The 26,761-nt window shown below is 39.5% G+C and overlaps 1 protein-coding gene across 2 annotated transcripts in view; it reads right to left on the reverse strand.

The window, feature by feature from the left end:
* Positions 1-26,761, reverse strand: part of LOC112859877 (S-adenosyl-L-methionine-dependent tRNA 4-demethylwyosine synthase TYW1) — a 210,959-nt gene that overhangs the window by 94,032 nt on the left and 90,166 nt on the right. For both annotated transcript variants that reach the window (XM_086692048.1, XM_086692047.1), the window contains exons 11-12: positions 15,414-15,523; positions 4,118-4,295 (exon numbers count right to left, since the gene is read on the reverse strand). In XM_086692048.1, the coding sequence (XP_086548174.1) occupies positions 4,118-4,295; positions 15,414-15,523 (288 nt within the window). The remainder of the gene's footprint in view (positions 1-4,117; positions 4,296-15,413; positions 15,524-26,761) is intronic.

Genomic DNA, 26,761 nt, shown 5'->3' on the forward strand with positions numbered 1-26,761 from the left:
TTTCTTTATGTTTCGTGTCTATGCTCTACATTTTTGCTTAGTGGTTACCATGAGGGTTACAAAACACATCTCATAGATAAAATACTCATTTTCTACTGATAGCAATTAATCTTGATTTGCCTATAAAGATTCCATCCTTTTATTTCTTTTTTTTTTTTAAGTAAGCTCCATGGCCAGCATAGGGCACAATATGGGGCTTGAACTCACAACCCTGAGATCAAGACCTGAGCTGAGATCAAGAGTCGAACCTGAGCCAACCAGGTGCCCCATATTATTCAGTATTTTTGATGTCACAAATCATCTTTTCATGCTGTGATTTTGTTACCAAGTTGTAGTAGCTATAATGATTTTTAATGTTTTTCCTTTAACCTTTATACTATAATTAAGAGTATAATATGCTATTCTAAAAGTCAGTTTTCTAATTCTGATTGTCTATTTACCACCTTAATCAGGGTTTTGTGTGTACTTTCATCTTCTCATTTCAGCTTGGAGAGCTCCCTGCAACTTATCTTGTAAGGTCTAGTGGTGGTGAACTCCCCTCAGTTTTGGTTTGTCTGGGAAAGCTTTTATCTTTCCTTCATGTTTGAAGGATACCTTGCCAGGTATTCTTGGCTGGCAGTTTTTATCTTTCAATATTCTGAAAAGTTATTCCTCTCTCTGAGGCTATAGAGTTTCTGCTGAGAAATCTGCTGATAGTCTAATGCAGGTTCCTTTTTAAGTTACTGTCTTTTTTCCCCCAGCTACCTTTAAAATTCTTTATCATTGACTTTTGACAGTTTCAATACAATATGTCTTGAAGAAGGTCTTTTCATACTGAGACAAGTGTTATATTAGCTTCATGGACTTATATGTCCAGTTCCTTCCCCAGGTTTGGGAAGTTCTCAGCATTATTTATTTAAATCCACTCTCTGCTCCCTTCTCCCCCTCTTCTCCCTCTGGTATACCAATTCATCTAATGGAGTCTGATAGGTCTCACAGAGTTTCTTAAAAAATTTTTTAATGCTTATTTATTTTTTTGAGAGAGAAAGAGTGCCAGCACGGGAGGGGGAGAGAGAGACTGAGCCACCCATGCACCCTCACAGAGTTTCTCTTTCCTAAATCTTAAAATCTTACTTCTCACCATGGGGGAAGGGAAGGAGAAAAAACAGTTTCAAACACACAGGGAGGCAAACCACAAGAGACTCTTAAATACAGAGAACAAACTGAGGGTTGATGGGGGGACGAGAGAGAGGGAAAAATGGGTGATAGGCATTGAGGAGGGCACTCGCTGGGATGAGCACTGGGTGTTGTATGTAAGCAATCAATCATGGGAATCTACTCTCAAAGCCAAGAGCACAGTGAATACACTGTATGTTCATTAACTTGATAACAAATTATATAAAAAGAAAAAAGACTAATGTCAATGTTATCATTTTGATAAGAAAATAAATGACTGTAAATATTTAAAAAAATCATTTCTAGATTCCTTTCTTCCAGCTCACTGATTCTCTCTTCCATTTGATCTGCTCTGTTGCTGGTGCTTTCTAAATGCATTCTTGGGGCGCCTGGGTGGCGCAGTCGGTTAAGCGTCCAACTTCAGCCAGGTCACGATCTCGTGGTCCATGAGTTCGAGCCCCGCGTCGGGCTCTGGGCTGATGGCTCAGAGCCTGGAGCCTGTTTCTGATTCTGTGTCTCCCTCTCTCTCTGCCCCTCCCCCGTTCATGCTCTGTCTCTCTCTGTCCCAAAAAAATAAATAAACGTTAAAAAATAAATAAATAAATAAATAAATAAATAAATAAATAAATAAATGCATTCTTCATGCCATTCATTGAGTTCTTCGGCTCTAGAGTTTGTTTGGTTCTTCCTTAGGATTTCAATATCATTGGTAAAGTACTCGTTTTTTTTTTTTGTTTTTTTTTTTAAGTAGGCTTCACATCCAGTGCAGAGCCCAAAGCAGGGCTTGAACTCACAACTCTGAGATCAAATCTAAGATCAAGAGTTGTATGCTTAACCGACTGAGCCACCCAGGTATCCCAGTAAAGTACTCCTTCTATTCATGCCTTTCTAAGTTTTCTTGTAGCTTGTTGAATTTTGTCATAATAGCTAGTGTAAATTATGTCATCAGTTAGATTGGAATAGTCTGTGTTTTGGGGTCCAGTTGCTGGAAAACTGTCATTTTCCTTTTGTGATACCATATTACCATGATTTTTCATAGTGATTCATGATAAGTGCCTCTGCCACTGAATCTGAAGTAGGAAACACCTTTCCTACTTAGGTCAAGCCTTTACTTTGAGTCTAATAATTTAGACAGGTTGGTAATTGGGAGTCTTCCTTTTCTTTTCCAGAAGGCGGTGCTAAAGCACAAGTTTTTGGTTTCTCCTGCAAGAGAGGACTCCCCCACTAAGGTGGGGAGAGCAGTGCATTTAAAGAGGGTGGGGTGGGGCGGGGGCAGCAAAATGGAAGGAGGTGTGTGCTTATTAGCACCTGGGGCTATGGGTGTGCCCGTGACCAAGTTAAAGGATCCTAAAGTGGGGAGTTCCCAGAGCTCCAGGGCAGTCCTTTAGCCTAAATCCCCTGGGGCAGACAGCAGGAAACTCTCCAGTTCTGTGTCTGCCTTCTTCCTTTCCCTTTCCTTTCTCCCAGTCACCAAGGTCTCTCAGAGACAGCAGTGGTTCCCCAGCTGTGTAGCAAATGCTTTCAGCCTCCACATCCTCTGCCAGTAGGGTGGTCCCCACCCCTATCAGACCTGTCCCTGCAGCCTCTGCTGCCACTCCCCTCACTCCACAGCCTCCTCCAACACCCAATCTACCCACTTTTGGGTACACACGTGAATGAATCTCTTGGGTGTCCTGGTGTGCTGCACAGAGGTGTGTTTTTGTTTGGTTACGGATATCTCATTACTTGTAAATGGAAGGCAAGGGAAAAAAGGAAGAAGGCAGGCAGCCATGACTCTGACGTCACTCCAATAGTATCTTTTTATATTTGACAATTATTTTCTTTTTTTTCATGTGGTACTTTAGAGGTCAGCATTTACAAAACAACTTTGAATTTTGAAAGTTCATTGTCTTCTATTCCTATGTGGGAATTTCACCAATATTTCACCAGCCATCTACTGAGAACTTACAGGCATTATACTGGTGACATGAAGATAAATAAGCAGGGGGCACCAGTCTCAAGCAACTCAGTCTAATGGGGGAAACACAGGTAAATAAATAAAATGTAATGTTTTCCATATTATAATATATGCATAGTTCAAGCGGAATACAAAAACAGGTCATTTCCAGGCCCCAGAAGATGGTCATCTCCATCTGGAAAGCGCTCCAAGTCATCCAAACCAAATCATCTTACCTACAAAACCTGTTCCTTCCTTATGTGATCGTCTGGTGCTCTGGGGCCCCCTAATCCTAGCAATCAGCATAGCTGGAACCTTCCCAGTCGTTAATTGGTCCTCTTCTACGCTGGGCTCTCAGAGCCATGCAGTTTGCCAAGTTGATCTATTATGTCTCAATAATATCTTTTTTAGGACTCCTCATTCTCACTGTCCTACTTTCATCTTTATGACTCTTACCTAAAAGAACACTCTATCTAGTTGCCTGCTTTTTGGCTCTCCCATTCTATACCATGCTGGCAGACTGCTCTGCAGGAAGCAAGATCTTTCCAAAGAACAGCACTTAAAATCCTCTACAATCTACCCCCAACCTTTTCAACTTGGTTTCCAGCTGCCAGTCTCCTTCTCACACTCTGTGGTCCAGAACTATATTTACATAATGGTGTCACAAATACCCTAACTTCCTATTTTTCTCGGGAGATTCTTATTAAAAATTACAGCTTCCTACCTTCAAGATCCCAATTACATGATAGCTTCCCTGAGAAGTTTTACTGTTTCTCCCATCTGGAAAAAAAAAAATTGCACTCTCTTTTGAACTTCCCCAGCAATTGATTTGTGCCTCTACTCTTTTTACTAATGTTATCTTCCCTAATAGAATGAATTTTTAAGAGTAGGACCATCTCTGTTCCCAAAATGCCAACATTTGTATGTAGCTAGTAATTGATAAGTCCCTTTTGAATACATTACTGCCTATTTCATTTCACAGTCAAACACAGATCCAAGAATATCTTAATAAGCTGGATGTCTCACCTGATTTCCACAGGGAATTGTGCATTTGTGACCAGGAAACTGGAGATTTTACACTCATGGAGTAATTTCAAAAACCTATTGATTTCTGGGTACATGATGGGTTCTCCCACAAGGGACAAGGCACAGTGCTTTACCATCATCCCTTCTTCAAAACGATCTTCTCTGACACCTGGGACTCCTGGAGAACACAGTGAAAAGGAACAAGCTCAGTAAGGCATAGAGACAGGCTATCACTTTTGTTTTTCTTAATTACAGATTTTTAATTTTTCTAAATGGCTCTTTGGTTAGAGACAGAAAATTCATTTGTGATACCATTCAAATAATACAAAACAAGGGCTGGGAGGGAGAAACACTAGAATTAGTAAATCAGAGAAAGCAGCAATCCCATCCTCAGTCTTAATACTAATTAAACTACATCAATACAAGCAGGCGAAATGAACTTTGATAGCTAATTATCTGAAATGCAGAACGTATTACTTTCCATAATTTGCTTAGCTCTGTATTCTTTCATGTTGGTTTAAGGAAATGAGCTCAAATGTTTATCAACAGATAAGTGGATAAACAAAATTTAGTATAAACATGAAATGGAAAGTTATTCAGCCTTGCAAAGAATTGCAATGCTGACAGGTGACAACATGGATGAATCTATGCTAAGTGAAATAAGCCCAACACACAGGGGCAAATATTGTATGTTTCCACTTATCTGAAGCACCCAGAATAAGCTAATTCAGAGAGACGGAAAGTAGAAGGTTATCAGAGGCTGGGAAGAGGGAGAAACGAGGAGTTATTTTTTCTTGGGTACAGAACTTCTGTCAGGGATGATGACAAAGTTCTGAAAATGGATACTGCTGACGGCTGCCCAATATTGACAATGTACCTAATGACACTGAGTCATACACTTTAAAAATGGCTGCAATGAGGGGCACCTGGGTGGCCCAGTCGGGTAAGCGTCCGACTTCGGCTCAGGTCACCATCTCACGGCTAAGGTCACGATCTCACGGCTCCGTGTGTTCGAGCCCTGCATCAGGCTCTGTGCTGACAGCTTAGAACCTGGAGCCTACTTCGGATTCTGTCTCCACCTCTTTCTGCCCCTCCCCCATTCACGTTCTGTCTCTCTCTCAAATATAAATAAATATTTAAAAAATTATTTTTAAAAGTGGCAGCAATGGTAAATTTTGTGTTATGTATATTTTACCACAAAAATATGGGGGGTGAAGGGAATGAACTCAGTATAAGGAAAAGCCTCTTCTAGACCAGTCATTTCCCCCTTCGTTCCTCAAGTATTCTGCATTGTGAAACTAAATGGAGTTGGTCCAAAAGTATACAGGAGAGAAAAACAAACGTGAAGCTCTTACCTTTGGCTACATATTAGAATCACCGGGAATGTCAAAAACTAGGTCCACCACCAAAGATTCTATTTAATTGGGATGGGTATAAGCCAGGATAACAGGAGATTTAAACTTCCTCAAGTGATCCTCATGTGCAGCCAAGGTCGAACACCACTGCATAAACCAGAGCTCCCCAAATGTGCTTGCACATTGGAATCACCTGGGAAACCTTAACACTTCCAAACCCCAGGCCCCAGCACAGACCAACTAAATCACAGTCCCTGGGGGAGAAGCACGGGCATCAGCAGCTTCTGAGGCTCCCCGGGTGATTCCAATGTACAAACAAAAGTGTGGGGACAGTTTTCAACCCTCACTGGACATTGGAACTACCCAGAGTACTTTTAAAAATCTCGATGTCCAGGTAGTATCCCAAACCAATTAAATCGAAACCTCTGGGGATGGGACTCCAGCATTTTTTAAACACTCCCCATTTGATTCCAGTGTACAGCATGGGTTGAGAAAAACTGTTCTTACTTCTAATGCAGAAGGCACTCCTGACAGTCCCTCAATCTAAGAATCTGGAAGACTTGGAAAGAATATAAAAAGGGAAATGAGGGGTGCCTGGTTGGCTCAGTCAGTTAAGCATTGAACTCTTGATATTGGCTCAGCAGGATCTCAGGATTCATGAGTTCGAGCCCCACACCAGGCTCTGCACTGACAGTGCAGAGCCTGCTTGGGACACACACACACACACACACACACACACACACACACACACACACACACACACACTCTATGTGGAAATAAGCAACTGCAACTAAATACCTGAGAGATCAAACTAACGCAATACAGGCTAAAATCAGAACAATATAAATGTGGCAGGTGAGATCTTCTTTGATCACTCTCTAACTGCAATTCTGAGAATGTACTTCACATTTCACATCAGTATTTTTAAATGAATAGTTTTTTACGTGACTGAAATCGAAGATCTTAACTCAACTGAATCAAGGTTTTAAATAAAACCTCATTCTTGACTCAACTCCACGTTGCCAAAACAACTCTGCATTAAGCATACAATTTCCTTTTCATAAAAAACATCATTAATTTTAATCCCCTCATGAGCAGAAGAGTAGAAGGGCAGATTTAACCTGAACTGCAAAACTAACCTGAAACTCAGAATAACTGAGCACTGGCTAGGCTCTAACTGGATGTCACGTGAAGTAGGTCTAAATTCTGGTTCTACCAGTAAGCTGCTTTGTGTCCTTGGTCAAGCCACTCAACCTCTTTATTCCCATTCCCTGATCTACACGTGGGGATTTCACACACACACACACACACACACACACACACACACACACACACACACACACACACAGAGCTTTTGTAAGAATTCACTGAAATACCTAGTGCAGTACCAGGCCCAGCACAGAAGCATTCAAAAAAATGTTAGCTGCAAATATTTTTATTACAATAATAATTATTTATTTTTTGAATTGCAATAGAAATTCAATCTTTCAGTTATCTTAATTAAAATGGTAATTCCACTCAATTCAACATATATTTATTGATCACCTACTATGTGCCAAATAGTGTTCGAGGCAAGTTTTCTATAGTAAATTGTTTTATAAATAATTTCTCTATTTGGGGCGCCTGGGTGGCGCAGTCGGTTAAGCGTCCGACTTCAGCCAGGTCACGATCTCGCGGTCCGTGAGTTCGAGCCCTGCATCAGGCTCTGGGCTGATGGCTCGGAGCCTGGAGCCTGTTTCCGATTCTGTGTCTCCCTCTCTCTCTGCCCCTCCCCCGTTCATGCTCTGTCTCTCTCTGTCCCAAAAATAAATAAAAACGTTGAAAAAAAAATTTAAAAAAAAAAATAAATAATTTCTCTATTTAGAGAAAACCTCTGCCTTTGTGAAGCTTATATTCTTGGGAGAGACACAGAATAAACATTAAACATAATAAATCTGTGAATTCTATACCACTGTGGTCCAAGAAAAGGTTCTGAGACGATGGAAACGTTCTGTCTATTCAATCCAATACAGCAGCCACCAGCCACATGTCTGTTGAGCATTTAAAATGTGGTGTGGCGTCACTGATGATGAACCAAATTTTTTATTTTATTTAATTTTCACTAATTAAAATGTAAAGGGCCACATGTGGCTAAGGGCTACCACACAGGACATGCGTATCTTTAGTATATTAGAAGGTGATAAGCATATGGAACAGAAAATGTACAGCCGGGTAAAGAAAACTAGGGATCCAAAGAGGTAGGCCGTCTTGTACAAAGGGCGGTGAGACGAAGCTCACTGAAAATGTGAGATCTGACTTGAAGGAGATGAGGGAGGGGGCCCAGAGAAGAAAGAGGGAAAGGGCACTCCAGGCAGCAGACAGCAGAGCAAAGGCCCCATGGTGGGAGCATGCTGACATGTCCAGGGAATCTGAGAAACATGGGTAGTCACTGCAGGGTTTTGAGAAAAGTGGCATAACCTCAATCTCCCTCTAAATAGAACCCCCTGGGTGCTATGCTGAGAGCAAAGGGGCAAAGAGACAGGCTCATCTGGCCAGAGGCTATTGTATAATCTAAGATGGTGGCTTCCAAGGCTGCGGTGACAGTGGAGGCTGCGGGAAGAGATCCTGAAGATCTAATCAATAGGACTTTCTAATGGATTGGATGCAGGATATGAGACAAAGAGAAGTGTCAATGATTTCTACAAAGCTTTTGGCCAGAGTGACAGAGCGCCACCAAAGGAGACAAACAAAAAGACTTGGGGGTAACAGGTATTGCAGGGAGGGAATAACCTGTGTTCAATTTCAGACTGGTAAGGTTTGAAATTTATGTTACATGTGTGAGTGAGTGTCCAACATTCAAGTTTGGATTTTGGAGGAACTGGGTAGAAACAAACATTTTGGCAAACATATGGTATTTCCATTCCTGGCCTGAACAAAGGACTGCCAGGACAGTGAGTGCAGACAGAGAAGAGAACTGAGCGCTAGGACACTTGCGTATCTAGAGAAAGCAAGAGGGGTCGGCAGAGGACACGACCAAGGAGCAGCTGGGGAAGGAGGACGATGTAAAAGCAAAGGAACCGGCTGTCATCTTCTCTGAGAGCCTGAACTAAAAACATCAACTTGCCCATTTACACAATGACAACAACAAAAACTAAGACAGAAAAAAAAGCCCTGTGGATAAATCTTCTAGGAGTAATGATTCCGGGATTTAAAACTTATCCTAATTTTCTCAAAAGTAAGGTATTGAGAAGAAGACATAAAATCGTGGTTCTCTCCTTCATAAAAGCAGATTTCTATTTCGTGCTCACTGCCAGAGGCTATTATAGTGATCTTTCCTGAAACAAGGCCCTTAGGGACACAATTTCCCGCCCGCCTTCACTGTCCTCAAGGAAATAGGTCAGAAAAGAAGACATCCTCTAAATTTCTAATAGAAAGAAGCTTTGGAGCAGGAAAATAGTCCAGGGAACAGCAGATGCTACATTTCAGTAACACATCTATACAGATACTTCCCACGGGGTCTCCTTCCCCTCACCCCCCCCCCCCCACACACACTCTATTCTCATGTTTCCCTTAACCTCAGCCCCTTCACTACTACAATGTCGTTCTGATTCCCCACCCCACCCCCACCCCCACCCCCATTAGCAAGTTTCTGACATTTCTCTTATCCTGAACAGCTTCCTGATCCTGGACCATCACTACAGCCATCAGATTAACTACAAAGCATACCTTCTCTCACGCAAAAATGCGAAAGCAGACACTTAAGATGCCAGAAGTGTTATCCTCATGTCATAGCAATAAAACCAAGTAACACAAAAATAAACATGATACATTGCTCAGCACAGAGTATTTATGCCTATTTTAAAGTGTGGGTCAATCAGAAAACATTCTCTTCTTTCTTCTCGTAACAATATAGCTCCTGGCCAAGATCTTCCTAAGAAACCCCCCCAACCCCGCCCCTCTTGAACGTCATAGATAACTTTGCTGTTGTCACTTCCACTGCGAGGTTTCTCATAAACAACCTTGAGAAAACAATTAGCAGGTGATGCTGTTCCTCACCGCCCCCACGTTTCTTCTGGATGTGTACTTTAACATACCTCATTTGTAAAAACCATCAGTTGGAGACCCTTTATTTCTTTGGCATTACTTCAGTTTTAAACTACAGATGAAAAATATCTGGCAACAAATAATGTCTTTTCCATCTTTGCACTTTCAGGACTGAGGACGTTCCTGACAAAGAGTGTGCACTCACCCAACTGCTGAACTGTTGGGAAACTGAGCTAAGAAAACCTCCACCCCACTCTCCGGGTCCTGCCATGGTAGTATTTAGAGGGGGACAGGCAGCATTCTGAAAAGATGCTGAGTTGCACTGAAATTCTGACCCACTTGTAATCAATATAAACTTAATTTTGCATGTGTATAAAGGGAAAGCTAATGAAGGTCGTGAAAAGAAAGATATTTTAATGATTCAATTAAAAAACTGAAAAGACAATGATTGCCCTCGGAACTGAGAACAGAAGCACAAAAGGGAAGCATTTAAAAACTCAGAATATCTTCAAAATCTGTTCAAGGCTGGCCACTCAGCTAAAGCTTGACACCCCGCGGGAATAAGCAACCACACAGCACGTCTCATCCTCCACAAAAATAAAATCATAAAATGACTGAACCAGACCCATGGGAGAAGGCAGGTATTCACCATGGGCTAGAAAAGCACACTAAAAAACAAAGGACTCCAAGCCGGAATAAGGGAAATGATTAATGAGTTAAGAGTAAACCTTATCTAAATACAGGATGTAGTCAGGATATGCAGGATATAACCGACTAAGAATGGCTTTAATTCTTTGAAAATTGTCTTTAAATGTTCCTAAAGCATTTCTGTTTAAGCCTGAAATTTGTATTGCCACAGATACAGCATTATTAAAATGAAGATTAAGTTACCATTCAAACTCCCCAAACACCAAATTAATCTGCAATATACTTAAAACTACAGTACTAATAAATCTATTTCATTGTTACCTAATTAAATACAAAATTTTTTCCTATAGTAAAATGGAACCCAAATTCCAACTAAGGAAACCGCTAATACCCTAATTCCTTTGGTTTCTTATTTTGTCTTGCTCTTTTCAAGCCACAAGGGGGCACAGGGTAATAGCACTGGCGCTCCAACAGGGAAACTCTAATCTGGGCTTGGAAGAAAAGAAAGGGGAACTTTCCTGAAGGGCCTCGGAAAGTGAGTAATTACATCACGCAAGGTAAGCCATCTCTCCAGACCAATCCCTACTGAGGAGTGCAGATTTGGGGAAGAGAGACAACAGACTCCACCAGGGGCTAAGATGAAATCTAGAGTTACGTTTCTGCATCTGTAGAGTCCAAACTCAGGACCCACGTCACGACTGCACCCGGGTACGGGGTTCAGAAGCGGTAGTGTGACTTGTATGAACCTCACCATCCTTTCTCTGAGGCTCACTATTCAGAAAGGAAGGGGACCGGTTTTATTTACACCCTCTCCCCTGGGGATGAATGAAAACTAGAACACAGAGATTTCACTCACTGCAGGAGGAATTCGGCTTCATAAAAAAAGAAAACTTTAGACTATAACCACTGAGTGAAGTTATAAATTAAAATGTCACTGCCTGATGAATGTCTACAAAATAAACAACCGTGAATTTGAACGGTTTAGATTACTTTCTGCTGAGAGCCAAGAAAAGAGAAAACATACCCAAAATTCTGAAACATTAAAATTCCATTATTTTGCCCAAGTTACGTTATTTTTTACAAGAATACAATTAACATGTTTGTCGAGGGCTACAGACCACCAGCCATTTTCTAGAAGAGCTCTGGATTCTCACAAAGTATGTATTTGATCCTTTAACATTTAGGGCTCCCCCCCCCCTTTTATAATACTATAGTATCAGAGCCAGGTGTACCGATAATTATTGTAGCCATAAGGGCCACCTGAGTGGCTCAGTCGGTTAGATGAACGACTCTTGCTTTCGGGTCAGGTCATGATCTGACGGTTCACAAATCTGAGCTCCACATCAGGCTCTGCACTGACAGTGCTGAGCCTGCTTAGGATTCTCTCCCTCTCTCTCTCTCTGCCCCTACCCTGTGCATGCTCTCTCTCAAAAATAAAAATAAACTTCAAAAAAATTTTTTTTCATTATTATAGCAATAAGACAGATTTTTCAGAGAAGCCAATGTCTTAGTTAAGCTTGGAATGAAATAAAAAGCATCAACAAAGAGTTACCACAATCCTAAAACTGGTGATGAAGAGAGCTCTCGCTCTTTGTGAAAACATAAAATTTAACAAATGAGACCTCCTTTATGCTCATGTGTCAGCCTTTCTACACCCACCCCACCTTCAAATATAAATCCATTTTCTACTGCTACTACTACTTTAAAGAAAAACTGCTTTGGCGCCCTGAACAGTGTCAGCGTACAAACGTCAACCAGCTCCAATTTGAAAACCTTTGTAGAAAATTTATTTTTGATTATGTGAATAGCTGTTCTGCTGTCGTGGTAACATAGGTACCATCCCTTCCCCCTTAGGCATTGAAACCCCTATTCAGGACTCACTGGTCCACAGATACGCTCTATTCTTTCTCTCTGCAATCCATTCTCTATCTTCCCCCTACAAGATAATATACATTTTTTAAAACTCTTGTTTCTTACCCCCATGGGAACCTGAAGACAAACCATTTGAGATACCTACTGATTACAGGATATGCAGGTAAGTACAAGGTAACTGATCAGATACACCGGCCTACACAGGACGAGCCCTTCCGAGCAGCAAGGCAGACAATAAAGAACATGTGCTCTCTGAGTTCACCTAACATGTTATTAACATGAATAAAGTCAGCCTTATGATTTATTCATTACTTATTTCCATTTAAAGTGAATTTGCAAAAATGTTCCTGTCAGAAAAATTACTATCAAAACTCAAATTGTCATCCTGCATCAAGGACATCTCAGAATGAAAGAATGAATGCCTCGTCCTTAGGGCTGCTTCCTCTTCACACAAACTGCCTGGGACACAGCTTACTCAGGGAGATTGCCAGATGTCTGGGAAACACGTCCCCACGGTCATCGTCCCATTACTGAAAGGTACAATTGGCTCTTTAGGCACTAAAATAAAACTTACTAGAATCGAAAGATAAATTACTGGCATGTGTCAGCTTCTGATGTTATGATCTGTGATGATTAATTTTATCTGTCAACTTGGCTGAACCACAGTGCCCAGATATTTGGTCAAATATTATTCTGGATGTTTCTGTGAAGCTGTCTTTTGGATGAGATTAACATTGAAATCAGTGGACTTTGTATAAGAGCAGATTGCCCTCTAGAAGGTGGATGATCCTCATCCAGTCAGTTGAAAGCTTTAATAGAACAGAAACTGACTCTGCCCAAGCAAGAAAGGATTCTGCCAGCAGACAGCCTTTGAATTTGAACCGCAATTTTCCCCGAGTCTCCAGCCTGCTGGTTTACCCCAAACCTACACAATCAGGTGAGCCTGTTCCCCAAATCAATCTCTCACTCTCAATCGCTGCACACACAACCATACACACACACACACACACACACACACACACACACACACACACGATCCTGGTGACTGTTTCTCTGGAGAACTCTGACTAATAAATACATGATCCAAAAGAAAACACCACTTCACTTTGAAATTTTTTAAGAAGGCATATGGTTTGTTTGGAGATCAATAATCAATATTCATTAAATCAACATTGACTGTTATTGGTCCGATACCAGATGTGAAGACTTAGTTCTTCACCAGTTTCATTTAATTTTCCTAAACACTGATAAAAGACATTGCTTTATCCAAACAAGGGAAAGTAATTTGTTAAAAAAAATAAATAAAAAGTGCTTGAGACTAAAGCCAAGATGCAAATTTAAGTATTTATGAGCATCTTTGCAGATGTACAAAAATAAGTCAGTACATACACCGACACCCGCAAACACACATGGGTCCACTTTGCATAGAAAAGTCATAAAAAATAAAATAAAGGCATAATCATTGACTGTTTATCCTTAATAAATTACTATTGATCTTAATCATGATTTGCATTACTTTTCTCAATTTCTCATACGAAAATAAGAACAGTAATAAGTACTGAGGTATAATAAGCAATACATTTGGTCTTTGGCCCTGGTTCCTGGCAGAAATCTCCTAAAACCCTTGGGATTTCCTGACGGAAAGTAGCGTCTCTTGTCTTTCATCAGGAGCCCCTTTGAGCACACCCGAGTTTACACTAATGAGGTGACTTAGGGCCCTTAAATAGCCTCAGGACAGGGTTGGTCACCGGAGAGCCCAAGTGATTAGAGGGCTGGAATTTTCAACCACACCACAGACTTCTTGGGAGGGGAAAGGGGGCAGGGTATGAAGCTCTATAAAAACTCGTGAACAACAAGAGCTGATGAGCTTCCAGGGTAGTGAGTGCATCCAAGTGCCAGGGCGATGATGCGCTCCAGTTCTACTAGGACAGAAGCTCCAGTGCTTAGGAGGTTTGCGGACTTTGTCTTATGTCACCTCTTCCTCTAGCTGTCCATCTGAATCCTCTAAAATACCCTTTATAATAAACTGGTAAATGTAAGTGAATGTTTCTGAGTTCTGTGAGCCACCCCAATAAATTAATCAAATCCAAAGAACAGGGAGTGGGAACCTCCAATTTACTGCCGTCAGAACTGCAAGTCCAGGTAACAACTAGGACTTGAGATTGGGGTCTGATGTGGGGCAGTCTTACAGGACTGAACCCTGACCCTGTAGGGCCTGATGCGACCTCCAGACAGTGTTAGAAGCAAATTAAATTTATAGGACACCCAGTCAGTGTCTACTGAGAACTGAAGAATTGCTTGGTGTGCTAAAAAAGGAAACAGCACTTATTAGAAGTACTATAATATAATCTCAAGGAGCAGTGACCTGACACAACAAGTTTCTTCACGTAAAAGAAAAGAATCGCCTGATCTTCAAAATGCTTATTACTGGGGTTTAGAAAGACTCCTACATATGAAGCTAGCACCACAAGAGGGCCTTTATCAACACCTTGGTTAAAATTCATTTTTTATTACTGCACAGCAAAGGAAAGGACAGGACAGGAGGGCTTGTAAGTGGTAGGTGGAGACAAACACATAGATTTAACAGGGAACCTAACAAATTTCAGTTCAGTATATGCAGCTATCACCTCACCAAGCCAACACTTTGTGAGTCCACCACCTCCATTACAGCATTGGGCCTCAAGAAGTGGTCCCCAGCTCAACAACATTGACACCACCTGGAAAGCTGCAGAAATGCACATGCCTGGGCCCCGCTCACATCTACTGAACAATCTCTGGAAAAGGAAACCAGGAATTTGTGTTTTAACAAGACTTCTAGATGATTCTGATTTACACTAAAGCCTGAGAACCAGAAACCTCCAGTAAAATCATATACCTTTAAGTATGAAAAAGAACTGAATCAGGAAGTTCAGAAACTGGGGGGCAGAATTTTTACATCACTATGGATCAGGTGGAGGGAATTTTTATTAATAGTATCCCCTCCTTTTTTATAAGGCATTTATATAACTAATACTATATCACTGATATTATTTAAGATTTTTCCAATGATCTCAACTTTTCAATCCATTCTTAGGCTGCTTTGTGCTTACTGAGACAGAACAATATCAAAAGTGTTCAGGGTGGATGATAATACACTCCCAGGCAAAACTTACAGGCCTCGTGCATCATGTTTGCAATTGCTAAGCTCTGAATTATGTTTTTTTAGTTTTTCCATCATATGGGATGTAAGAGTTGCCAGTAAAAATGAAAAAAGCCAAAATGTATACAGTATTTCTATAAAGTTTTCACTTCCCTGTATGAAAATTTGCCAGTGGGGTCAAAGTCCTGTGAAAGAGGCAATTAGGCTGCCAATTTAATTCGCACTAATTAGCATTCCTTTGTAAAAGGTAGATAAATACCTTTAAACTGCTTGATCATGCTCTGATGGTTTTCAATGGCTTCCTTTAAGATCATTTCAGGCTGGTCCATCTTCCACCGCCATTCAGTGCCCACTGGGTTGGTGTGGTGCCTGAGAACGAGAGGCAAAAGTTCTAAAGGACTCTCTGTAATAACACCTCAGTCATCTACTATGCCATAGTCCATAAAATCACAAAATTAGAGTTGGTTTCCCCCTAGGAGCTCAGCTATTTATAGCAGTGTTTTCCAGCTTATTCTAAGTCATGACATCTAGCAGAGAGGGTTAGATGGCAGAGAAGTGCCTAGCTAAGACTGAGGATTTAATCAGAACAATACGAAATGTGCAACCTTTTCTCCCAGCCACCCACCACCAGGTTAACAGGCATCCATTAACGACCGATAGAATATTGCTGGAAGAGTTGCACAATCACAGTGACTGACCCTCCCTGAGAGGCAGCACAGTGGAAACACCTACAGCTTAGGATGGATCAGACATTAAGAAAAAACCTGTTGGGGCGCCTGGGTGGCTCAGTCGGCTGAACGTCCGACTGCAGCTCAGGTCATGATCTCATGGTTCGTGGGTTCAAGCCCCACATCGGGCTCTGCACTGACAGCACAGAGTCTGCTTTAGATTCTGTCTCCCTCTCTCTGCCCCTCCCCCACAGGTCTTCCCTCTCTCTCCCTCTTCTCAAAAATAAACATTAAAAAATATAAAGGAAAAAACCTGTCAAACCAGCCCCCATGCTACACACAAGGATCGCCTTGAGGAATTTTAAACCTGTGGTACACTGAAGGGAAGCACAGAAACAGTAAATCTCAACTCAAGCCCAACTCCTGACTAGATTAACCTAAACTCCAAAAAGTAAAGGCCTAGCAGAAAGGAAAGGTGTACTGATTTTCAAACACACAAAAAAATTCACCTCATCTCTTAAGTACTACATAAGAAGTCCAACTTTAAACAAAAACAAACAAAAAAAAAAAAACAGAAAAAAAAAAAAGAATACAAAAAACAAGAAAACAACACATTCCCCATAGACAAAGCAATTGGCTGAACAAAACTCTTGACCCAAGTGGTGAAACTATTTGACAGGGAATTTTAAAAAACTATGATTAATATGTTAAAAGCCCTAATAGAAAAGGTGGGCAATATGCAAGATCAGATGGGTAAATTCAGCAGAGAGATGGAAATTATAACACAACCACCAAAGAGAAATGCTAAATATGAAAAAAACAGGCCTTCGACCAGTTCAGCAGTAACTTGTAACAGCTGAGGAGAGAGTAAAAAAACTTGGAGACCAATGCAAATAAGCCACCTAAAACACAAAGTTTTCTTTTTTAAGTGAAAAAAAAAAAAAAAAAAAAAAAGGGACACAGCATCTGAGAGCTGTGGGACAACACAAATACCTCCAAAATACACATACCTGGAATCCCGGAAGGAAAACAGAGATAACAAAGCAGAAGAAATAGTAGAAAAATGACCACTAACAATTTTTCACAGGTAGTGAAAAACAACCACAGATCCAAGCAGCTCTCAGAACAACCAGGATGTATTTATTTTATTTATTTATTTTGAGAGAGAGAGAGAGAGAGAGAGAGAGCGAGAGAGCACGCACGCATGAGCAGGGGAGGGGCAGAGAGAGAGAGGGAGAATCCCAAACAGGCTCTGCCCTATCGTTGCAGAGCCCTCATGCAGAGCTCAAACTTATGAACCCAGAGATCATGACCTGGACCGAACCAAGGGTGGGATGCTTAACCAACTGAGCCACCCAGGCATCCCCAGGATATTTAAAAAAAAAAAAAAAAAAAAAAAAGACAGCCTAAAAAGACACATTACCTAAGAACAAAAGATTAAAAATTACATCTGACAACTCATCAGAAAACAAAAGCCAGCTGAAATTATAATGACACCTGAAAAGCATGCTTAAAAAAAAAAAAAAAAAAGGGAACAAAACTCATCGACCAGAATTCTAAACTCAGAGTATCTTTCAGAAATGGAAAATAAAGGCTTTTGCACACAAAATCTGAGAGACTTCCTTGTCAGAAAACCTACATCACAAGGTATGTTAAAGGGAATTGTTTAGACTAAAGAAACATATACTAGATAGAAACCTGAAACTATACAAAGAAATAATGAGCACTGGAAAGGGGGGGAAAGGGGAAAATCATATTTACCCTTTTTACCTTTAACTGCTCTAAAAATAACTGACAGTGTAAGTAAAAAAGAGTAGCAATGTACTATGCGTTTATAACGTATGTAAAACTTACTATGCCAACAATAGCAAAGGGTAGTAAAGAGGAATAGGGAATATACTGTTGTAAAATCCTTACACTACATATGAAGGGGTATATTACTTGATGGTAGACTCTGATTAATTAAAGATGTACATTGTAAACCTTAGGGAAATCTCTAAAATATTTTTAAATTTTTTTTTTCAACGTTTATTTATTTTTGGGACAGAGAGAGACAGAGCATGAGCGGGGGAGGGGCAGAGAGAGAGGGAGACACAGAATCGGAAACAGGCTCCAGGCTCTGAGCCATCAGCCCAGAGCCTGACGCGGGGCTCGAACTCACGGACCGCGAGATCGTGACCTGGCTGAAGTCGGACGCTAAGACTGCGCCACCCAGGCGCCCCTAAAATATTTTTAAAATACATAAATAATAAGCCAAGATTAAACATAAAATCATTTGGGGCGCCTGGGTGGCTCAGTCAGTTAAGCATCCGACTTCAGCTCAGGTCATGATCTCACAGTCTGTGGGTTCGAGCCCCACATCGGGCTCTGTGCTGACAGCTCAGAGCCTGGAGCCTGCTTCCGATTCTGTGTCTCCCTCTCTCTCTGCCCCTCCCCTGCTCATGCTCTGTCTCTCTCTGTCGCAAAAATAAATAAAAACATTAAAAAAAAATTTTTTTTTAACATAAAATCATTTAAAATGCTCAATTAACATGACAGCAGGTAGAAAAATAAAAAACAGAATAGATAACAGCAGGATGTAGATTTTAATCAAACCATACCAATAGTCACTTTCAATATAAATGGTTTAAAGCATCAGTGAAGAGAGATTATCAGATGAGTCTATATGAGGCCACTGTACTGATGGTGTGCACCCTGCTTAGGATTCTCTCTCTCCCTCTGCCCCTCCCCTGCTTGCTTTCTCTCTCTCTCTAAATAAACATTTTTTAAAAAAAGGAAAAGAAAAATTATATGAAGCCAGAATTACTCTAATACAACAACAAAAAAACAGATTAAGACATTACAAGGAAACTACAGACCAACACCCTCCATGAACAGAGACACAGAAACCTAAAAAAACAAAACAAACAAAAACCCTGAGCAAATCAAATGCAGCAACACATAAAAAGGATAATGTGTCACAACCAAGTACCAAGTTGAACCAGAAACACAGACTGGTTCAATATGCAAAAATCAATCACTTTAGTTCACCAATTTCCTTTTTTTTTTTTTTTTTTTTTTTAGTAGGCTTCATGTCCAGCATGGAGCCCAACACAAGGCTTGAACTCACAACCCTGAGATCAAGACCTGACCTGAGATCAAGAGTCAGACACATGGGGCACCCGGGTGGCTCAGGAGGTTAAACATCCATCCGACTCTTGCTTTCGGCTCAGGTCATGATCTCGCGGTTTCATGAATTCAAGCCCCATGTCAGGCTCCGTGCTGACAGTGGGGAGCTTGCTTGGGGTTCTCTCTCTCTCTCCCTCTCTCTCTGACCCTCCCACACTCGTGCTGTCTCTGTCTCTCTCTCTCTCTCTCTCTCAAAATAAATGCATAAATAAAAAAAACAAAAACAGTTGAACACTTAACCAACTGAGTCACCCAGGCACCCCTCTGGTTCACCATTTTAACAGAGTGAAGAAAAAATGATTATCTGAATAAAATGCAACATCCATTAATGACAAAAACTCTCAGCAGACTAAAAATAAAAAACAGAATCTCTTTAATCTCATAAAGGGGATCCAAAAAAACCCTCATAGCTAACATCAAACTTAACAGTGAAAGAATGAATGCTTTCCTCTTAAGATCTGAAACACTGTAAAAATATCCTTTCTGACCACTCCTATACAGCATGTAAATCCTAGTAGTGAAATGAAGCCAGAATAAGGAGTAAACTCTCTCTTCACAAATGACATGTTTGTCTACATAAAACTTCAAAAGAATCTACAAAAAATATACTGGAACTAATGAGAACTAGTAAGAGAGCCTAGCAAGTGCATAAGATGCATGGTCAATATACAAAAATCAACTGTCTTTATTATATACTAGAATCTGTGGTATTGGCCAAAGAAAGACACATAGATCAAAGGGACAAATGAATCCAGAAATATACCCAACTTATATTATTGTGAACTGATCTTTTTATAAAGGTGCAAAGGCAATTTAAGGGAGAAAGGATAATCCTTTCAATAAATGTTGCTACAACAGTTGGATATCCAAAAGCCAAAACAAAAAACAAAACAAACAAACAAACAAAAAAACCAATTTCCATGCATGCCTTGAACATCATCAGTAATAAGACAAACTGATAGCATATACCTTCTGGTAGGACTGATATACTGAGAACACATTGCTTCACACAAAAATATACGTAATTTCATTCTCATTATGAAAATAAACCAAATACAAATTGAGGAACCTTCCACAAAATACTTGACCAGGATTTTTCAAAAGTGTTAAAGCCATAAAAACAAGGAGAACTAAGAAACTGTCACAGACTGGAAAAGACTAAGGACACATAACAACTAAATGCAATGTGGGATGCTGGACCGGATCCTGGAATAGAAAAAGAACAGTAATGGAAAAACTGGCAAAATCTCAACAGTCTCCAGTTTAATTAATAGTGTTATATATATTTTAATTAGCAAGAAATGTTAATTTCTTGGTTGTGATAACTGTCCCATGTCCCATGTTAAGATATTAACACTACAGGAAAGTAAATGAATGGATACCAGAACTTTCCAAACAACCTTTGCAACCTGCCACATAAGAAACAGTTTTCCTTCCTTAAAACACGAAACGTTGGAAACACAGGGAAAGAAGCATCATATTCACATGCTGAAGTATAAATTGATATGATCTGGGTCTAAAATATATAGTAAAAATCCGAAAACATTTTATACAGCAGAGTACTCATTACAACACAACCAGCTATAATAGCAAAAACAAAAACAAAAAAACCTATCTTGATGAGCACCGAGTAATGTACAGAATTACTGAATCATATTGTACACGTTCAACTAATATAACACTGTATATTAATTATACTTCAATTTTAAAAAGGAAAAAATTATATTTGCAAAAATTAAACCCATTTTGACCACGATCTCTTGTTTTTCAATGCTGGACTCAGTGTTTTAATATATTGTTTAGGATTTTACATCCATACTAATGAATGAAACTGCACCGCAATATTTGTTTTTAATGCTGTTCTCTGGGTTGCTATCAAGGTTACGCTAGTGTTTTGTTTTGTTTTTTAATTTTCTTTAACGTTTATTTTATTTTTTGAGAGACAGAGCACTAGCGGGGGAGGGGCAGAGAGAGAGGAAGACGCCAAATCTGAAGCAGGCTCCAGGCTCTGAGCTGTCAGCACACAGCCTGACAGCAGGGCTTGAACCCATAAACCGTGAGTTCAAGACCTAAGCCAAAGTCAGACACTTAACCGACTGAGCCACCCAGACACTCCAGTTATACTGGTTTCTTAAAATTAGTCTATGAGTGTTCCCTTTTTCTTTGCTTTCTGGAGAATTTCTTTTCCTTGAGTATTTGCTTAGAACTTACTTATAAAACCATCTAGGTCTGGTTTCTTTTTGATACGGTTTGTAACTACCGATTCCATTACTACAGTGATTACAGAACTGCTCAGAATGACATTCTTCCTGAATTACTTTTGAAAATCTAAATTTACAAGGAATTTAGAAATTGGGAACCGGCCAGTGATTTCCAGGTACTAGGAATGTGGAGGGCAAGGGAGTAGGGGTAGCAAGAAGGAGCCTTTTGGTGATGGAAAAAGTCTGTATTTTGATTGTGGTGATGGACACACAATTCAAAAATATGATAGAATTGTATAGGAATACATACATACGTATTCCCAGCACACAAATGAGTGCATTTAAATCTGATGAAATCCAGGGGCGCCTGGGTGGCACAGTCGGTTAAGCGTCCGACTTCAGCCAGGTCACGATCTCGCGGTCCGGGAGTTCGAGCCCCGCGTCAGGCTCTGGGCTGATGGCTCAGAGCCTGGAGCCTGTTTCCAATTCTGTGTCTCCCTCTCTCTCTGCCCCTCCCCCGTTCATGCTCTGTCTCTCTCTGTCCCAAAAATAAATAAAAAACGTTGAAAAAAAAATTAAAAAAAAAATAAATAAAACTGATGAAATCTGAATAAACTCTGTAGATTTTTTTAAATAAATAAATAAATTTACAAGGAATTTGATTATTTTTCAAATTTTCAAATATTAATACTTTACTGTCTACTGTCTTCAATCTTTGCAGCATCAATAATTATTTATCCTCTTTCATTAGTTAATATTATTTATTCCCTCTCTCCTTTTTTGATCTCACAAATATCATTAAACTTCTACCAATTTCAATTGCATTTGATTGATAACATCCCCACACACCACACTACCTAATCAAGTCTTTAAGATTTTGTTCTTGAAATTTATTTGCTATTTATCTTCTACCAGAGCAAAAAGAGCACATCAAAAAATTTACGGGAACAGCTTAAGTTCATTTGCCTTAAACCAAACTACAAAGCACATTCAGGCCAAAAAAAAACACAAAAAAACAAAAAACCCAAAACACAACAGAGTGACCAGATAACGTAAGAAATAGACAAAGATATTTACAAACTATATATCAGATAAGGGTCAAAAACCAAAATATATATGGAATTCCATTAATTCAATAGCAAATAATAATAATAATTCAATTTTAAAGTGGACAGAGGACTTGTAACTCAATTTTTAAATGGGCAGAGGACTTGACATTTCTCCAAAGAAGACACAAACGATGGACAGGTATATTAAAAAATTCTCAACATTACTAATCATCAGGGAAATGCAAATCAAAATCACAGTAAGATATCACCTCATACCCATGACTATGGCCACTATCAGACAAAAAATAAAGTAAAATAAAATAACACACGTTGGCAAGCATATGGAGAAATCAGAACCTTATGCACTATTAGAAAAGCAAAATGGTATAGCCACTATGGAAAGCAGTATGGAAGTTATAAAAATAATTAAGAAGAGAACTACCATTTGATATAAGAACCCCACTTCTGTGTATTTTTCCAAAAGAATGAAAAACAGAATCTCAAACAGATATACCCACTCCCACATTTACTGCAGCATTATTAGTCACGATGTATGAATAAAGAAAATGTGGTAAACACATACAATGGATATCATTCAGCCTTAAAAAAGAAGAAAATGCTGCCACATGTGACAACATGGACTAACCTGGGAGACATCATGCTAAAATGAAATAGGCTGTCTACAGAAGGACAAATACTGCACGATACCACTTATATGGGGTCTATAAAATAGTCCCACACACAGAGGCAGAGAGTAGAATGGTGTTGCCAGGGGCGAAAGGAGGGGGAAATTGGGAACTGCTATTTAACAAATATAAAGCTTCAGTTACATAAGATTATTAAGTTCTAGAGAACCTTTCATTTCGATGAACAATACTGTATTGTACTTTTAAAATTTTGTTAAGAGAGCAGATCTCATGTTAGGTATTCTTACCACAGTAGTAATAAAAATAACAACAACAACAACAACATTACTTTGGAGTAAAATTAAATTACAATCCCACTAAATATGGGGAATGAGGAAATTTTGTGGAAGAGACACACCTTAGTCACTACTTTAAAGACAAAGGCCCTTTGAACATGTTTCTCTCTTGCTTTCCAAACAATGATTTAATTTAACAGATTAAAATCTGGTTCTAAATCTATATGCGCTTTGATATGAAAAGATCTCTATAAAGTAGGAACAAAAAAAGCAAGATGCAGAACACTGTAAAGCAGTCTGCCACTTGTGTGTGTGTGTTTACAAAGACACACACACACACACACACACACACACACACACACACACACACACACATCTATTAGCACCTGTGCAGAATATCTCTGAAAACCCAACTGACTGAAAGACAAGGATGAAAAAAAGGATTTTCACAGTATAACCTTTTATGCATTTTGAATTTTCACTATATGCAAGGATGACCTTTCAAAATACATTTAAAATATATTTTAAAGACTCGTGTTTACCATTCAAGCAAAACTTTCTTAAAAGCTTTATTCAAATATAATTCACATACCATAAAATTCCATTTAAAGTGTACAATCCAACAGCATTCATTATCATAGAGTTGGGCATAGAGTTGCCCAACTGAACTGCTCAGTTCATAGAGTTGGGCATCCATCACCACAAAGCAATGTTAGAACATTTTTGTCAACCCCCAAAAGAAATCCTGCTCCACTTCGCTATCACTCTTCAATCCACACATCCCCCCAGGCCCTAAGCAACCACTGATCTACTTTCTGTGTCTACAGGTTCCTCTATCCTGGGGCATTTCATAGAAATAAACGATACGATTATACCGTATGTTTTTTTGTGATTGGCTTCTTTCACTTAGTGTTACGTTTTCAAGGTTCATCAATTTGTACTATGCATCACTATCTCATTTCTTTTTGTTTCCAAATAATATTCCATTGGTGGATATTTTGTTTACCCATGCGTCAGCTGATGAGCATTTCATTTATTTCCAATTGAGGAATATTATTACCTTTTCATGTGTTATTTGTATATCTTCTCTGAAGAAGTCTGTTCAGATCCTTTGCCCATTTTTGTAATCAGGTTATTTGTTCAAGACAGATACAACTTTTTAAAAAAAAATTTTTTTTAACGTATTATTTATTTATTCAGAGACAGAGAAAGACAGAGCACAAGCAGGGGAGGGGCAGAGAGAGGGGGAGACATGGAATCCAAACAGGCTCTAGGCTCTGGGCTGTCAGCACGGAGCCTGACGTGGGGCTCAAACCTATGAACATGAGGATCATGACCTGAGCCGAAGTCGGATGCTCAACTGACTGAGCCACCCAGGCGCCCCAAGACAGATATAACTCTTAACTTGACATCTCAAAGTAAAAATTTTCACTTACACAGGCAGAAACGGGAGACAAACAATGGTAAGTCTGGGCTATCTACACACATAACACTCAACAACTCTTTCTGAAAATGAGCAGAGTAATATTTTATCTATCTAAAGCCATCTGCTACCCGTATTATCCAAATGAAGTTAGAGAAATTCATTTAGGAAAACTCACATCTGCACATCATGTTGCAGTTTGAAGTACTTTCATATGCACCATCTCCCTCAAGCAATTAAGCCTCATAGCAACCTTGTAAGGAAGGTATTACTGTTTTTATTTTACAGTTAAGAAAACTGGGGCTCAGAGGCTGTTTTTAAGAACCTGTAAAATGAAACAAAAATAAACAAAATGCTCACATAAGCATTTAAATCAATTTTTGTAGGCCTCTTCTAACATATGTACTAAATTATTTATAACTGAACCAGATGGTGGATTCTAATCTTAAAAGTCAGTGTATTAGTACTTCTTTATCAGAAGCCACAGTACAGGAAACCTCTCCATTTACTTTTATCTTTCTAACATCTCACTAATGAATTTGTTAAGTATATTGTTTGCTTTTTTAAAAACTGGGTAAATGTATTGCCTCAGAAACTAAAGAACTGCATTACTGGCTATAAACAGGTACTACAAGTAAGGGGTATTACCCACGAAATCCTCTTTTGAATCTTGACCTTCAAAAACAACAACGACAGACACACACACACACACACACACACACACACACACACACACACAACTACTTGTGTCAAGAATCTTAGGAAGAGAGAAGAGACTATAAAATGTGTAGCAATGAGAACTAGGACACAAAGCACTTGATCCTCTCCTCCACAAGCTAAGTATTAGGTGATCCAAATATTTCAGTTCACATAATCATATGACTTTTGTTTTGCAAATATTCATCCTATAATATTTTAAGACTTGTAAGCGCATACTCTTATCACTAAACAGGAGATGTAATGAGGCACCCAGGCGGCTCAGTTGGTTGAGCATCTGACTCTTGGTTTCAGCTCAGGTCATGATCCTAGGACCGTGGGATCAAGCCCCACGTTGAGCTCTGCACTGAGCATGGAGCCTGCTTAAGATTCTCTCTCCCTCTCCCTTTGCCCCTCTCCCCTTCTTGTGTTCTCTCTCTAAAATAAAGATAGATAGATAAATTAATTAAATTACATAAAAAGGAGGTGTGACGTATCATTTTATTGCAATGCCACCACATTTTAGCAATCTCCTTGACTGAAATAGTAGCTGCGGATCTAGACTATACACAGGACTTCTCAACCTCAGCACGAATGACATTTTGGACACGGTAATTCTTTGTTGTACAGGTTTGTCCTGTCCTGTGCAATACAGGATGTTTAGGAGCATCTCTGACCTCTGCCCAAAAGACACCAGAAGTACCTCCCTCAATAAGAATGATACAAAATGTTTCCAGACATTGTCAAATGGCCCAGGTTCTGCCCTGCCCCCCCACCCCCACAAGTGAAAAGCAGCAATTTTACTCCAGCTGAGAATCACTGATTTAACAAGATGTCCAAAGAGATACATTTCAGTTGTTGTTGTTGTTTCCCACTATATCCCTGGATAACTAGACAAGGGAATACATATACTTCCTTCAATAGGAGATGATGAGAATTTAATGAGATGATGATATTATGGGTGTATTCTTTCTTAAAAGATATTATTTTTTGTATTAACCTTCAAGAGAGTGCTCGCTTTGGCAGCACATATATTAACCTTCAACTGAGATATGTACAGACAGAACAATATGATGGCTGGGATTTGCATCAAAATAGTAAGGATAAATGGATAAATAGTAAGATAAATGGAACGCGACTGGCTTTGTGTTAATAAAATGCACACAAAGTCTTATTATACTATTTACCTATATTCAAAAAACTCTGTAATCAAAGTTAAAAAAAAAAAAAAAAAGAACTCTGCACAGATCTCAGGAGATAAACAATCTGCTGCTGACTGCACCAAAATAAGAAAACAACACGTGGCTGACTGCCTGTAAAGAAACGCTGGGAGATAGCGTCCTGGGTGAGTCAAAGCACTGAAAAGCACTCACATACACCAGTGAATAAAAGAAGCTTGAACCACACCGAGGATACAATGCATTCTAGGAAAAGCCCTGAAAAGACACTAAACTTTCACCTACATCTGATTTTCAGGCTC

Source organism: Puma concolor, chromosome E3 (genome assembly GCF_028749965.1).
Source record: "Puma concolor isolate L17-30 chromosome E3, mPumCon1.1.hap2, whole genome shotgun sequence".
Classification (NCBI taxonomy): domain Eukaryota; kingdom Metazoa; phylum Chordata; class Mammalia; order Carnivora; family Felidae; genus Puma; species Puma concolor.